The sequence below is a fragment of the Moschus berezovskii genome, chromosome 2 (assembly GCF_049115385.1).
Source record: "Moschus berezovskii isolate FMDL1 chromosome 2, NW_MosBer_1.0, whole genome shotgun sequence".
Classification (NCBI taxonomy): Eukaryota; Metazoa; Chordata; class Mammalia; order Artiodactyla; family Moschidae; genus Moschus; species Moschus berezovskii.
Genome location: NC_142461.1, coordinates 45,171,226 through 45,188,239, shown reverse-complemented (window position 1 = coordinate 45,188,239; position 17,014 = coordinate 45,171,226). Strand labels below are relative to the sequence as shown.

At 32.0% G+C, this 17,014-nt stretch overlaps 1 protein-coding gene across 7 annotated transcripts in view; it reads left to right on the top strand.

Annotated features, from left to right (window-relative positions):
* The window catches only part of NBEAL1 (neurobeachin like 1), a 165,186-nt gene extending 149,110 nt beyond the window's left edge, over nucleotides 1-16,076 (top strand). For 5 of the 7 annotated variants that reach the window (XM_055398714.2, XM_088828228.1, XM_055398713.2 and 2 more), the window contains 4 exons: nucleotides 1,428-1,544; nucleotides 1,923-2,084; nucleotides 3,090-3,238; nucleotides 5,615-8,371. In XM_055398714.2, coding sequence (XP_055254689.2) covers nucleotides 1,428-1,544; nucleotides 1,923-2,084; nucleotides 3,090-3,238; nucleotides 5,615-5,891 — 705 coding nt within the window. In that variant the 3' untranslated portion in view covers nucleotides 5,892-8,371. Of the gene's footprint in view, nucleotides 1-1,427; nucleotides 1,545-1,922; nucleotides 2,085-3,089; nucleotides 3,239-5,614; nucleotides 8,372-8,395 lie in introns of those variants that run through there. The other 2 variants (XM_055398718.2, XM_055398716.2) reach the window with 1 other exon arrangement.
* Nucleotides 16,077-17,014: the final 938 nt, after the last annotated feature.

Sequence of the window (17,014 nt, the reverse complement as noted above, 5' to 3'; positions counted from 1 at the left end):
TTACAACTAGACACACCAGTGTGTATTTTCTAAGAACAAAGACTTTCTTATATATAACCACAGTGCAGTTATCAAAACCAAAACACTGAACATTTATACAATACCTTTATCTGATCCATAGTCCATGTTCTAATTTTGTTAGTAGTCGTAATCATTTTCTTTTCAGCTATTTTTCCCAGTCTCTCTTCCTTTTTTAATGTATAAGTTTTTCTTTTACTTTTTTAAAAAGTCATGTATTATTTTGGGAAATGTCCTAGTTTTGCACCATCCTTGAATTTCTATAATAAACCTATATACTTCGTACTGTCTTGTTATATTCTACAGCAAGATTTTCTTTGCTAGTACTTTATTTTTCTACTTATATGTGAAAGAAATCTGTTTTTATTCTATCTTTGCATGTTTAGCATTGGGATATGCAGCTTTTATAAAATGAATTTGGGAAGAGTCCATCTTCTTTGAATAATATAGGTATTATTTGACTTTTGAAAATTAGATGGAGTACAGTAAGCACTCAGACTGATTCTCTTAGAGGAAGACAGATATGACCCAAGTTATAGAGTGTCAGGGAGAATTCATCTACATTGTGTAATGGAGGTAGAAAGTCTGGACATTTATCCATGGTAATCATAAATCAAACACCATGGCAACTACTCAAGCGTTCTGTATCATAGAAAGTACTATACCAAACAAAGCATGCTACAAGCAGATAAAGAAAATAACTTATGTACAGAGAGATTGCCTGCAATAAGTTGTGCTGTTAGAAGAATAGAATAATAATATTGAATGAATAAAATAGGACCTCAAAGATGAAATTATAAACTAGCATAATAAAATGAAAGGGAGATTGCAGAATTATCAAACTGAGATTAAAATCAATACCATTACAATTATAAATAAACCCAAAGCAGAAAAAGCGAAGAACAAATTTAATGTGACTGAAAAATCAAATTATTAGCATGGAAGAAAGATTTAAGGTAATCAAAGTAAATAGAAACAACAAAAGCAATTAGAAAAAGAATGATAGTAAAGAAATCAAAGACAAGTCAGCATAAAGATAATTGATGTCCCTGAAATAGGACTCCAATAAATAAAAAAGAGAAAGTATTCAGAGATGTAATAGAAAAAGTTTCTTTGAAGTAAAGGAAGAATAATTCTGTAAAGGGCGAACAATACACTTGTTAAAATTAATCCAAAGCAATCAGCTTTGAAACTCCTCATATTATTAATATGTTTTTGAGGTTGAAAAGATTGAGAACCATTTGAGAATTCAAGGAGAAACCCAAGAACAAATACTTCTGGGAATAGACTTAGTGATAAGAGCTAGTTGCAGTGTTGGTTTGTGACTAGACAGTTAAAATACAGTATAAGATTTTTTATAGAAAATAGTGTACAAGAAAGTGACCTTTGCTTTTCTGTTTTTATATTAGGGAGGTGTTCCCGTGGGCCTAGCATCTAAACCCTTTCAGATTCTGTATGGACACACTGATGAAGTGTTGAGTGTCGCCATCAGTACTGAGCTAGACATGGCAGTGTCAGGATCAAGGGTAAGATTGTACCTTTAAAAATATGATTTTTTTTAATACAAATTCAGAGACAATATTTGTGTTATATAGGAGAATTGGTAAAAGCATAGAAATTTTATGCTAAGTTTGTGCAGGACTTTGCAGAAGTAGAAAAATACAGCAAGAAAAAGTTTAAAGAGACTGGATTCTATTTGTGGATTTTACAGGTCTTATTAATTAAAAGAAGGCCATTTTATGAAATAAAATGCTATTTGAAATTTCAAGATTGGAATTTTTCCTAAGGTACATGTATTATTCCTTGATGGAATAATCATTTTCTCAGGTACTTTCCCATATTTCTTTCTCTTGCTCAGTTTTTTTCTTTTTCTGTTCTTATTTTCTAATATTTTCTGTGTGTAGGATGGCACTGTGATTATACATACCATTCAGAAGGGTCAGTACATGCAGACTTTACGACCGCCTTGTGAGAGTTCTCTGCTCCTGACCATTCCTAATTTGGCTTTGTCTTGGGAAGGACATGTTGTCATGTACTCCAGCATTGAAGAAAGTACCACTCTCAAGGTATATAACAGTTTCATGCAGTATGGCTAGACCATTAATGAGACTGTCTTCTTTCCATGTTGTATACATTGTGTACATATGGGGCATTTTGAAGAAGGAAAGAGCTGCTGCTGCTGCTAAGTCTCTTCAGTTGTGTCTGACTCTGCGCAACCCCACAGACGACAGCCCACCAGGCTCCGCCGTCCCTGGGGTTCTCCAGGCAAGAACACTGGAGTGGGTTGCCATTTCCTTCTCCAATGCATGAAAGTGAAAGTGAAGTCGCTCTGTCGTGTCCGACTCTTCGCGACCCCATGGACTGCAGCCTACCAGGCTCCTCCATCCATGGGATTTTCCAGGCAAGAGTAATGGAATAGGTTGCCATTAACTTCTCCGAAGGAAAGAGCACAGTATTTTGAAAAGGGTATTTTCCTTCCGTCATGCAGTTTGTTCATTCCCTATCACAATATTAGCCTCATGTTTTGTTTTAGAGCTTTTTATAGGCTTTGGAGAAGGAGATGGCAACCCATTCCAGTATTCTTGCCTGGGAAATCCCATGGATAGAGGAGCCTGTCGGGCTACAGTCCATGGGGTCCCAAAGAGTTGGACACGACTGAGTAACTAACACTAACTAGCACTATAGGCCTGTATGATTTCAAAAATAATTTCTAATTGTGTGGCACTTCATAAGCTTAGATGGAAATTATTCTTTTTGCACAAGGCAGGGTATAAATAAACCATGAATTTTATATGTTTATTTCATTTCAGTGATAAAGCTTTTTAAAAATTACGAGAACTTTTAAAAATTATTTTGGAGGGATGAGAGTTCCTGTTTAATATTTATTTACTTAGCAATCTGACTGAAATCACTTTAACAATATTGTCTACATATTTTCTCTTTAAGTATAATATATGTTTTTTCCAGAATTTTAAAGCCAGTCATCATTCTGTTATTAGTCATAGTTTTAATTAACAATTCTGAAACTCAGTTTTAATTTGAGATCATTAAATTTTCTTTAATCTTTGCAGGATAAGAATGCATTGCATTTGTTTTCTGTAAATGGCAAGTATCTAGGGTCTCAAGTCCTGAAGGAACAAGTGTCAGATATATGTATAATTGGAGAGCACATTGTCACAGGCAGCTTACAAGGATTCCTGTCCATAAGAGATCTCCACAGGTAAATAATAAGAATTATTGAAGTATCACTTAGGAAAAGACAGTAGTATTTTCAGAGAATAAAATCTGTAATCTAAGATTTCTAATCTTTTTATCATTTATTATGAACTTGCTTTTTTTGGTAACTAAAAAATGGGGAAAGCTAAATTATTTCTGGATTAGTAAATAAAATTTATATGTACATTAAAAAATGTAGAAAATTTTATGTTGTATACATTTTACCACAATTACGACAATTTTTTTAAATAGCCAAAAAAAAAAACAATTTTCAAAGTGCCAAGCCTGCATTATGGATTTGGGAATATGTCCAACTATAGCTTCAATTTTTAGAAACTAAAGTTGGGTTGGGTTTTTTTTTAATTGAAGGAAAATTGCTTTACAATGTTGTGTTGGTTTCTGCTGTGCAACATCGTGAATCAGTCATAATTATACATATGATCCCCGCGCTCTTGAGCCTTCCTCCCCTCCCTTCAGCCCACCCCTCTAGGTTATCACAGAGTGCCATGCTGGACTCCCTGTGTTATATAGCAGGTTCCCACTAGCTATCTGTTTTACACATGACCATATATATGTATATATCTTTGCTCCTTTCTCAATTCGTCCCACCTGGTCCTTCCCCTGCTGTGTCCACAAGTTCGTTCTCTACATCTTCATCTCCATTCTTTCCCTGAAAATAGTTTCATCAGTACTATTTTTCTAGATTTCATATATATATATATATATATATATATACATGTTAATATATGGTTTTTTTTTTTCTTTCTTCATTCTGTATAACAGACTCTAGGTTCATCCACCTCACTATTGCTGACTCAAATTTATTCTTTTTATAACTGAGTAATATTCCATTGTGTATATGTACCATATCTTCTATATCCATTCATCTGCTGATGTACATTTATTTACGCTTCCGTGTCCTGGCTATTGTAAGTAGTGTTGCAGTGAACACTGGGGTACACATGTCTTTTAGAATTGTGATTTGCTCAGGGTATATGCCCATTAGTAGGATTGCTGGGTCATATGGTAAATTTATTTCTAGTTTTTTTAAGAAATCTCCATACTGTTCTCCATAATGGCCATATCATTTTACATTCCCTCCAGCAGTGCAGAAGGGTTCCCTTTTCTCCACATCCTCTCCAGCATTTATTGTTTGTAGATTTTTTGATGGTGGCCATTCTGACTGTATGAGGTGACACCTCATTATAGTTTTGATTTGCATTTCTCTAATGATGAGCAGTGTTGAGCATCTTTTCATGTGTTTTTTGACCATCACTATGTCTTCTTTGTAGAGATTGTCTGTTTAGATCTTTTGCTCATTTTTTGATTGAGTTGTTTGTAAAGTTGGGTTTAAAATTTTTTTTCAGTTGTAATCAAATAAAGTCTTTTTCAGGCTAAGTCTAGCATATCTGTTCATGTTATGTATGTGTGTGTTTGAAATTGGCGAAAGGCTTTTGTTATTTAACCCAGTGAAGGAAAAAAATCTTTGTAAAGTAAGTACGTTTTTAAGTTTGGTGTTCTTTATGTTTAACAACTTATATTCACAAAGCACTGTTTTCCCTTGCATGCCCAAATACTTTCTTTTCTTTTCTTCTCTTTTAAAAAACTTACTGTGACTTATTTATATGCCTCATAGTATCTTGGCCCCTCCCTAAACCCTTTCTTCTTAATAGTTTCCTGATCCAGAGTGTTCTCTTACTTCTTTTATATCAAAATCACTTCTGTATCAATATCACTTTTGATTTTTATATTTTCCTTCTCATTTTTGTCATTCTTTCCCATGTGGTAGAGCGTTAAGTCTACATTTCAGCAGTATCTTTCCAACATTTTGTGTTACAGCCCTGATTTTAGGGTATTGTTTGGAGAATCCCAAATTAGAAAAAGTTAATGGAATCTTTTAGCAAGTTAATCTAGAGCATAGTGTACACATCTAAAACTCTTCATTCTCTAATCATAAAAGCTGTGAGCATTTATCATAATGGCGTGTTATATTTTTATACCACATTATATTTTAAAATATATTACATCCTTTATGACAAAGCAAATATACCAATTTTATTGACCTTATCCCCTACCAGCACATACTTTTTGGGCTTTTACCCTTTTGTTTATCCAACTTTCATTTGTTAATCATTTCGTGAGAGCACATATAAATGGTTACAGGGCAAACAATGTTGGAAATAGAGAAAAAGTGTATTAAGTATTTTGAGTAATGCTATAAATGTCAGCTCTTGTGTCACTCAGGTTTTCTGAAGGTAAGTTCCCACATTTATAAAATTAGAATGTATAATTAGATGACTATTAAGTTATCTTCCAGTTATAAAGTTCTATGAATCCATTGTATATCTGTGTAATTATGTGCTTTTTATTTCTCTTCTAGTTTGAATCTCAGCATCAACCCATTAGCCATGCGATCGCCTATCCACTGTGTTTGTGTAACCAAAGAACATAGCCATATTCTTGTAGGATTAGAAGATGGCAAATTGATTGTAGTGGGTGTTGGCAAGCCAGCTGAGGTAAAACCTCACATCACGGATTTAGTTTCCCGTACTTTTGGGGATTCCCTTGGTTCTTCTTTATTCCAGCTGAATCAGACGTCTCCATTATGGATAAACAAACTGAAAAACAAATTTGATTTTTCAAAGTACAGTAAATGAAAGTGAATAAAGCTAGTATTCAAGAGTGATAGTTATATTATTGTTGAAATCACATATTTAGCAGTTTTCATTTACAACTTTAGATGAGTAGGAAAATTCTTTTATTCTTTCTTTCCAAATCTAGGTTGAAAACCACACACTTGCATTTTTAATACATATAAAAGCATTTATTAAAAATGAAATATAGACTAAACAACAAAACAATTTACTTTATTGTTCTTTTGTAAATTTGGCCATGCTGTGTGGCTTGCAGGATCTTAGTTCCCTGAACAGGGATCCCACTTGAGCCCTGGCAGTGAAAGCACTGAGTCCTAGACACTGGACTACCAGGGAATTTTCCAAACTATTTTAATTTCAACAGATATTTAGCATGATTATATACCAGTTGTACTTTTGTAAAAACGGCTTTCTGTTTTTCACTTGGAACTACAGATATCCCCATATAACATGCTGATTCTCAGTGAGTTTCCTATAGTTCCTATAAATTTATTTGCCAGTGGCTTATTAATTACTGAATATTCAGATATCATAAATATAAGACTATTCCTAAGAAAACTTAGTGGCTGTACTCCAAGTAATCTAGTGATTGAGAAAATTTATTTTATTACATAGACTCATATTTAAGCATTATAAATTTTTATTGATATCATTGGTCTTTTCTGAGAAATCTAAAATATGACATCTGTGGGGGTTATTTCAAGAGAAGACATTATTGAATAACATACTGTCATTGGTTATATTAAATCCATTACAGATCATATGAACCTCTTTGCCAGATACTTTCTTCCAGGATGTTAATAAAAGAGGTCTTACTAAAGTGACTACAACAACATTTAGTTTCAGGTCTAATGGTTCCCCAAATAATGTCATCTTGTCTATATTTCAGTATTCCACTTACATTTAAAACATTATACACATTTTTACATTCAGTAATAGTTTCTTGATTAATATACTTCCCAAGTAATGATTTCCCTCCTGTCCTTTGCTAATGTGATGATTACTTGAGAACTCTGCCCAGTTATTACTCTTTGAGTATGTTTATTTTCACTTTCTGTGGTTTACTCAAATGCCTTTTAAATTTGCTCATCCTCCAACTCAGGTAATTTGTTAGCTTACGATTTTACTGAAGTTTTAAAAAATGAAATGCCCTTGTGCATACATATTAAAAAAAAAATTAATTGGAAAAAAAAATACCTAAATAGCTTCATTTCATAGGCCTAATAAGTCAATGTTCTGTAATACTTAACAAATAACTTTTTGGTCCTCATTGGAAGATTTATGTAGTCTACAACAATAGAATTTGAATTGTGTGTAGATTTTGATTTTTTATCTGTTTTTACATCTTCGTGAAATTCATCTCCCATTAGCTGAATTATGGATCTACTTTAGTAAATAATATAATTGAATGCTTAGAATTCTGCATAATTAAAATATAATTTTATGTGAAATTTTATATAATTTTATGTAGAAATTAAATAGATCAGTAGTTATGAGGAGTTCTATTTCAACATCTATTTTTATCTAAAAGTAAAAATTATTGGTTAATATGTATTTTTAAATCGTATCAGTTTCATGCGTTATGCTGTCGTACAGAATCCATATTTGTAAATTAGATGTTAAAGTGGAACTAGATGAATAGAAATAATGGTTTTGGAAATACATCTGGAAATGAAAATGCAAAGCAAACATGCCAAAATGTCTTTGCCTGAGGCCTGTCTTTTATAACTAATGAATGGACCCTAGAAAAGTAAGCATTAAAAAAGGGTAGCAGATAAAGCACCATTAAAAAGTAGATTGCTCTTGGGAAAGTAATTCCAACAAATCATATGGTTAGATAGAGAAATGTTATACTTTCAGAGGGGCAATAACCCACTGATTCAGTTAATTTTGATTAATAATTTTTATGTGCCAAGAAGTGTGCTAAGTGGTAAAAAATTTAATGGTGGAAAAATGTGATTCTCACTTTCAAAGAGCTTATGCTGTTCTTATTTTCTAAATTACTTTTATCATTCTATTGATAAAGAATTTTTAAATTTCTTAGATCAAACTATTTAAAAATTACTTTCTTTTCATCAAAATGTTATTTTACCTTCTTCTTATGATTGTGATTGTCATTAATAGTACTGTATTAGGAGAAAAATCCTCAAAGCTATGTGTCTTATTAGCGAGATTAAGTATAATTTGAGATTATTTTAATGAAGTGAAATGTAGTTTTGTAAATATATAATGTAAGGGAGTCTTGTAATTTTGATATAACTGGCACATTTAATTTAAAAATTTATACATTGGTATTTGATCTTTCTCAACTAAAAGACAGTGTAGAAAAGCCTTTCTTTAATTCTTATTAATTAAGAATCATTAAAATGTTAATGATTCTGCTAACCAAACCTATTTCAAACCTATTTCTACACTCTACAAAATCATTGCCTTATATATTAATTTCATTTATTTTTTTTCATACTTAATAACATCTATTCTTAATTTTTCTGGATTACTTTAAACAGATGCGCTCAGGTCAGCTTTCTCGAAAATTGTGGGGATCTAGCAAACGGCTCAGCCAGATCTCAGCTGGAGAAACTGAATATAATACTCAAGATTCCAAGTGATTGTTATTCTACCTTCTGTCATGGATAACTGAAATTTGATTTATCACTTTGTCACTTTAACCACATCTCTCAACCATCTCAAATGCTTCAGGTCTGTTATCCCTGGAAATCATTCAGGGTTTACCAAAATTTGGTATAGCATATGTATAAATTTAGTCATAGATATTACTGTTATCTACTTTAAAATTTTCTGGTTAACATCATTGAATCTATCTTATTAACTAATTCTTAGTCTACACTAAGATGAATTTGAGAAAAGACATTTGATTAGATATGGATAAGGATAATTAGATCTTTTTTTAAAAACTTCTAAAAATGAAGAAGTTAGATTCAACTCACTTATTCTAAACAGCAAAAGTTGTATTTCTAATAAAAGAGTAGATAGCGATAATGGGACAGTTGAGAGATATGGCTTTTAATACATTCTTTAGTTAATCATTCTATTTACTGACCACCATATTTAAAAATACAATGTATTTATGGAACTTCTGATCAGAGGTAATATTTGAAAAGCATCTGTTGCATACTTGTATTTTTGAAACTGGTACATTGGCTCATCCCACTACTACTTAGCATATTACTAATGGACAGGGAGGCCTGGCGTGCTGTGATTCATGGGGTCGCAGAGTCGGACACAACTGAGCGACTGAACTGAACTGAACTGAATGAGAATTTATTGCAACATATTATCATCCTTAAATAATAAAGGTTGAGTAGGAATAAAAGAAACTAGAGATACATTTTACAGATATATTTCACTAGTAGTATAGTTAAAAAAAAATGCTAATTATGATTTTGACATTTGGGTCCTGTATAGCATTTGCAGCTCAGTTTATATATGCAGAGTACAAAATTTCTTGGCTTTTTCTTTATTAAACACTATGTTTTCCCTCAATAATTTTTGGAGTTAGAAATGATACCCAAATAATTATATTTTTACTTATTTCATATGATTGATGAACTGAAAAGATATGCATAACTTAAACCAGTCATTTAGATATAGTAATTTTAAAAACACATTTTTGTTTCATGTTATGTATAATTTAGGACTACAATTAATTTTATTATACATAGCTAGATGTTACATTATGCTTTGCTATTCAAGATTTTAAAGTACTGATAGATGTATTTTAGAATTCAAAGAGATTGTTAAACCTTGTACTTTTGTAAGGTCATGTTTTGAGTAAGGTCAGAAAGCTTTTACAACTATTTGAGTGTCCTTAATCTGAGATTCCACATGTTTTGAGAGAATTTATGAATCCCTTAAAATTGTGAGGAAATTCTGTTTGTTAACTGCCTTTTTTTTTCTAGGAATGGGTGGTTGAGTGGCTTTCTAAACAGGGTCTGTGAAAAAAGAGGAGGAAAAAAAGACGTTTTACAATACCTTCTAAAATAATAATATTCTTTTTTTATTCCACAAACTATAGAATTCCTTATATCCAGTTGTCTTCTCAATTGAATCTTTGAAAAATTTTTCCTTTGCAGTCCTCTCCTGTTTCCTGTTGCCCACAGTTGTCTAACACTCTTTTCTTTATAATCCTATGAGAGAGTAAAAAATATATGAGAAGTGAAGGATTCTGTAATAGGAAAATTATTTGATAGATTTGATCGGCTTGTAGAAGAGCTAGCAAAAAGTTGTAGAAGAATATTCTTTCCAGTCATTTAAAATCCTCTCTTTTATCAGTAAAAAACTTATGTTTAGGTGAATCACACTGAAATAAACTGATGCATAAAGTAGAACATCCGTAAATGTGAAGGTTTCCATTTTTGAGGACTTCAGTGATTTGTGGGTAAAAATGCCTCAACCAAGTCAGTAGAGATAATTATGATACATTAAGATTAATTTCTTCTATTAGTTTTTCATTCTTATAAAATATTCATTCTTATAAAATATTCATCAATATTTTCATTTTTCATCTTATAAAATGTAGGCTGTCCTCCAAAACCTATTTTGTAGGTTTGAAGTCAAGAGAATAGAAATGATTGATTTTTGGTATTTTAAATGTTGAAGTTTTTAAAAAAAGTTTCTAAATGAAAACTTTAGAAATGTTTCTTTTGCCTATTTCATCTAGAGATTTTGGTATAAGGATGCCTTCTTTATTTTTAAGGTTATTTTATACTGGTTTTGGAAGTTATTGGCTTTGGAAGTTACAGAAAAGTTTAACTTAGACTATTAGGGGGAAATTCCTAAATTTTTGGTACTTTGCTGCCGTTTAGATGGAGTAACTAAACAAACAGGGTTCATTTTATAGCACAAACATGAAGAAGCTTTGTTCACAGTAGATCTTCTATCTAGAACAATAGTAGATGTTCAGAGCAGTAGAATTCATCCTTACATTTTCCAAAAAGTGAAAACCAAAATCTCAAAATTTTGAGAAAAGTCTTTGAGAATACTAACAACAGTCTAGAAGAATGGAGCTTAAAGTTTATTAAATAAGCAAATATAGTAGTAGCTTTGGCTGAATAGGGCTTCCCTGGTGGCTCAGCTGGTAAAGAATCCACCTGCAATGCAGGAAACCTGGGTTCGATTGGGAAGACCTGAGTTGGGAAGATCCCCTCGAGAAGGGAAAGGCTACCTATTCTAGTATTCTGGCCTGGAGAATTCCATGGACCGTATAGTCCATGGGGTCGCAAAGAGTCTGACATGACTGAGCAACTTTCACTTTTGGCTGAGTAATTCCTCTTTTAAACAGTGTAGACCACTGAATTAAAAATTGCTAGGTAAAATCACTGAAAAGATATACTTTGAGGGATTCTGATGTATTTAGATGTTATCCATACAAATTAGTTCTGTATTGTATAATGGGAGAGATGAATAATATCATTAGTGTAGTAACAGGTGGACGTTTTAGACAATGAATATAATATTTCAACTTAGCTGTTATATGAAATATGTTGTCTTTGAAGAACTTTTCTTCTGCTTTTGTTTCTTGACACAAATAAAATCTCCGCATCCTGATGATGCGGAGTGATTTATAGTAAGATATTGATTTTATTTTTAGAAAGTGAAGTCAAGTATTAAAACATAATACAGGTACTACTCATTTAGAGAAAAAAGAAGCTTTGTAAGATTTTTTTCAACTCTTTCCAAACTGTATTCTTTCATTACTTAGATAAAGTTGGAGAAGAGAAGGGAAAAATAGAGCAGGGCGTGAATGAGCTTGACCAGTTGTTTTAAAGTCTTATAAGCCTGTGAAGCTTATGTCATTTATGAATCAATTTCTATTAATTTCCTTTAGTCACAGTGCTTTTTCAGGTCACATCCTTTTGTAGACGAGAAAATGTCAAGTATTCGTCATTAACAAAGAACAACAGTGAGGCTTCCTTTTTTCTGTGTTAAGGTGTATAAAAATTATCTTTTAAGAACTAGTATTAAAAATCACTTTTATGCTTCTGAAGGAGTAAACGTGCCCTCATAATTAATTAGAATTTAGATTTGAAAGTTGAATCTTAATCAAATATTTTTTGTATTTTGCTTACATAGGAGTAGATAGAGGAAATTAACTTGAATACCCTATTTTTATTTAATGATGACACCATGACATGGCCTTTGCCTTTAAGTATATTTTATATTGTTACTATTAAAAGAATCACTAATGGAAATCTCTTAATTGAATTTAAAGAGCTAGCGCTCCTTTTATATATTTATAAAGTGAATAGCATTGTCTTTATCACCTTTCCAATGAAAAGATGCAAGTACATGGACTATTTTAAATATAAATATTATATAAATATTAATATCATGTATCATGTGTGGGTGTACATATATGAAGGTTGGTCTCTTCAAATACATCATTAAATATGTCATCCATAAATAAATTCTTAAACCTGTCTTTAGGATATAGTTTTTGACTGATTTAAGAAATGAAATACATTCTTTTTTTTCCTAAATCTAATCTGTTGGTATCAGGCAGATTCATAGCTTGTCCTAACTCCCGTTTCTCTGATCAACTAAAACTGTCCTTTTCCAGTAAGTGACTAGTCTTAAACATTTTTATCACTCTGAGCAAATACTGTTCTCAATATTCTTTCAGCTTTATTTATTTATTATGCATACATTTGATTTGCTTTTAAACTTGATCATCTAGAACATTGTTCTAGAGAGTTTTCCCATATGAGAGTCCTTGTTGTCATCATTTCAGTATTATTATTAAAATGTGGGCCACAGCTTTATTTATTTAATTTGAATCTAGCATTTTTCAAGGCCATTGTTTCTTAACTGAGATTACAGATAGACTTCTCTGAGAAGTTTTATAAATATACAGAAGTTTAGGCACTACTCTGGATATTTTGAACCTCTTTACTTGATATTCTTGGTATAAAAAAACTATGTCTCAGGGTTATTAAATCAAAATATTTTCTGCTATAGAAATTATATCCATTCATTTTTTATAAATCAGATCCGGTATTTACAGGCTTATTTGAAAGTAGGTGTGATCATTATCCTTGAAGACATTTTTTTCTAAAATTGCTTGGAATGGCTTTCTTATCTTTTTTTGCATGCCACAGTAACATCTAAATTTCCTTTTCAGTTTGCATTATTCTTATCATAAACTCTCTTCAAACCTTTCATATTTGAAATTGTAACTAATAACTGTCTCCAGAAAAGTGTTTGCTTGTATTAGTTCTTTTTTGCCATGTAGCTTTTATTTTTTTATTTTTATTATTTTTAGGTAATTAATTTATTTTTTATTGGAGGCAAATTATTTTACAATATTATATTGGTTGGTTTTGCCATACATTGATATGAATTTGCCCCGGGTTTACATAAGTTCCCCCTCCTGAACCCCCCTCCCACCTCCCTCCTCCCTTTATCCTCCCTCTGGGTCATCCCCGCACGCCAGCCCCGAGCATCCTATAACATGCATTGACCCTGAACTAGTGATTCGTTTCACATATGACAACATACGTGTTTCAATGCCATTCTCCCAAATCATCCCACCCTCACCCTCTCCCATAGAGTCCCAAAGACTGTTCTATACATCTGTGTCTCTTTTGCTGTCTCGTATTAGTTCTTAGTGACTTATCAGTGAATATTTTGCATATCTGAATTAGGTAATATTTTTAAGTGCTAATAAAATCATGAGTAACAAAATGCTAGATTTAAAACATCGACTTAGGTCTCTTAAAGCTTTGAAGCTAGTAATCAATAGTTTTCCTAATTAAAAGCATTGACTTAAATTCCCTAAGCACTTCTGAGGACTTTTGTAGGTGTAGCCTCTGTATGGAAATATTCCTTAATTTTTCATATGAAAAGTCCTAGTATTAAGAAAAAATAGAGCATTAACATTTAAGATATTTAAGCCTGTATTGGGAATAATTTTCTGCATTAAAAACATAGGGCCATTTTAGATTATAGAAATTATGATTTTCATCAGTATAAGAAAGTGTGTAAAAAGTGGCTATCTTACCAAGTACTTTTCTGATATATTGTAGTAATTCATCAGATACATCTTCTTAGATTATCTCACTGACATTTGTCACATGTGGGTGATTTCTAAAGACACTGTAGGATTTGGACCTATAAAGCTAATGGCTTTAGTGTAAAAAGGACAGAGATAAAGTTGTATTTACTTTTGTCTTAATGCCTTTAATCTTATGAATTGAAAATTCAGAGAAAAAGAACAAGTAGAAAGTCACTTGGTCAACATTTGTTTTCCTTGATTTAATATTAATGTTTCCTTGGAAACTTATTTTGCAAATATTACCATAATAATGATAATAACACAATATTGTCATTGAAAAGGTTACCTATTCTTTTTTTTAAAAAATTCCCATTCATTTTTCAAAGTTGACTGATAGTGGACTTTGGGTATTTGTGTGTGTGTATTTTCACTTAAAATGGCTGTCTCATTATTTAAAATTTATAACTATTTTTGAGTGTAAAAACTGATTAGCTATTTATAATACTCTTACAGTATAGCATTGTAATTTGAGAAAGAAAACAAGTTAGGATTTAGGTGGGATTGAAAAATAAAATTATATTTTATTGATTAAAATATAAACTTTTTAAAAAGTCTTATTCCAGTGGACCTTTTAAAATTTATTTTTGTAATAATATATTGTACTTAATGTGTATAAAATTAGAGGCTTTCTGGTAGCCAGTATTCCAAATGAATAGTTAATATTCAAATGCTATTTTTGTTGTTCCTTATCTTGGAAACATTTTCCCACAATATCTAAGCAATGTGGTTTAAGATTTACTGGACTCAATCAACAGATTCAACAAATAGTCCTCTTGCATTTTGGAGGAAAAAAAGCTTATCTATGATAAACATATTTTTTCTATTTAGAATGCTAAAATTATATTAATCAATAAACAATTTAGAGAGTAGTTCTGGTAGGGTGATGTCAGTTGTCAGACTTAATTGAAAAAATTTCAGCCCCTTCGTTTCTTGTGTAGGTATTAAAGGGAATAATTTTATTCCTTTGGGATTTTGACTTTTTCATGGATAATTTTCAAAATATTTAATTGCAATAGTTTCTACATTTTTTCCAAAATTATTGCATATTTCAGTACATCTTACTGTTAAAGATCTTTTATACTTTTTATTTTTTTTCCTATTGTACTTTTCACTGGTCTCTCCAATTCTTAAATACCATCACCAAAAAGTTTTTGTGGCTACTATTTTACAGTTAGCTTTACAGAAAACCATATGGCTGGTCTGTTCTCTTCAGAAATTCCTAATGGGTATTGCTTTCCTTCCCCCAACTGTTTACTTTTATATAGATTTGGAGCAAAAATATTAGTAAAAAATAATTATCTAACCGGTCATTTTCTGTCAAGTTCATTGCTATAGAAGTGAATTACATTAAGACTGAAAAATATTGAACACATATGATTTGCCTCTTACGTCAATCTTTCTGGGACCCAGATTAAATAGGAGTATTTCAGTGTTATCATAGAGGTGACAGTGATTGAATATGTGTGTGTTTGTGTGTGTATGCACATAGGCAATTCAGAGGAGGATAGCTAAAAATTCAGAATTACTTGTTTAAAAAAGTACTTGCAAATTGTGCTGCTACTTAAATATTTAAGGAATTCAAAAAGTTACGTATTTATCATAAAATGTTCCTTCTCATTTGTTCTACTGGAATTGACCATTAAAAAGAGAATATTAAGCCTTATTTATATCTGATTATTGACTGCAAACTGTGACTCAATGAATACTTGTATGCCAAAAAAATAAAAGGTTTTAAAGTTGAGATAGTTTTAGACTTAATAAAGATGTGTAAATAATTTTGATTAGTATTCTCATTATAATGAAGTTACTGTTAATTTGGTGCAATACGTTCTTCCCCTTCTCATCCTTTTAAAATTAAATATATAAGATGTATGTTTTGTTTTGTTACGTTGAATGTTTTAAAATTTTTCAGTGTGTGTATATGAGCTAATGTTTGATTGTTTCTGTATAGCATGATTGAAGATAATATTTGAAAAATTTGCACATTTTTTAGTCATTTGGAAATTTGTATTCTAACAGTTTTTAAGAATATGCATTTATTTTGTAAATAATAAATTAGCTTTGTATATGAAAATGGGTTTGAATCAAATAAAAAAGTGATGTTACTTTCTTCAGTTCATTTGTAATACTTAATTTATATAGTCTGATTAGAACTTAACATTTGCTAAGCTATTTGAAACCCGTAACTGTCAACTTACAGATGAACCTAAAAGAATGCATTTCACACTCTTCTGTCACAGCTGAAGAATTTGAGTTTTGGAAAGGTGAATCTTTTATAATGGGCTGCAAACAAACCCTCCTGACTTTTGCCCTGGAGAGAAACATACTGATGAGTAAGCAAACCTGCCTTCTATTCCAGAAGGAGACTGTTTGTGCCTCCCAAGGTTGTTTGCTATACAGATGTCCTTGAAAACACATGTCCAGAACAGAATGGCAGTTTATACCTTGCTCTTAACAGCTTCAGTTTCCCAGCACTACCTGTCATCCGCTGCTGCTGCTACTGCTGCTAAGTTGCTTCGGTTGTGTCCGACTCTGTGCGACCCCATAGACGGCAGCCCACCAGGCTCCCCCGTCCCTGGGATTCTCAAGGCAGGAACACTGGAGTGGGTTGCCAGTTCCTTCTCCAATATGTGAAAGTGAAAGTGAAATCACTGTCGTGTCCGACTCTTAGTCACCCCATGGACTGTAGCACACCAGGCTCCTCCATCCATGGGATTTTCCAGACAAGAGTACTGGAGTGGGGTGCCATTGCCTTCTCCGCTATCATCCGCTAAGTCTTGTCAGACCACCATGTCTCAAGGACCATAGGGAAGAGAGAAGCTGCCTGAGCAAGGATCCCAGATCTCCAAAGTCTCCACCACTGTTGCACCAGTGCCCCTTCCTCAGCTAACACATTGGTTTACAAGTCATCTTGTATGAGTAGATAAGAGGAGAAAAAAGACCAAGCTGCATGTACAGAGGGGATGGCTCAGTATGTGAGTAAAGACAAAAATGGATAGCAGGTGAGTTGAAGCCTTACTTACGGGTGGTCTTGAAAAACAGTGGCAAGGGA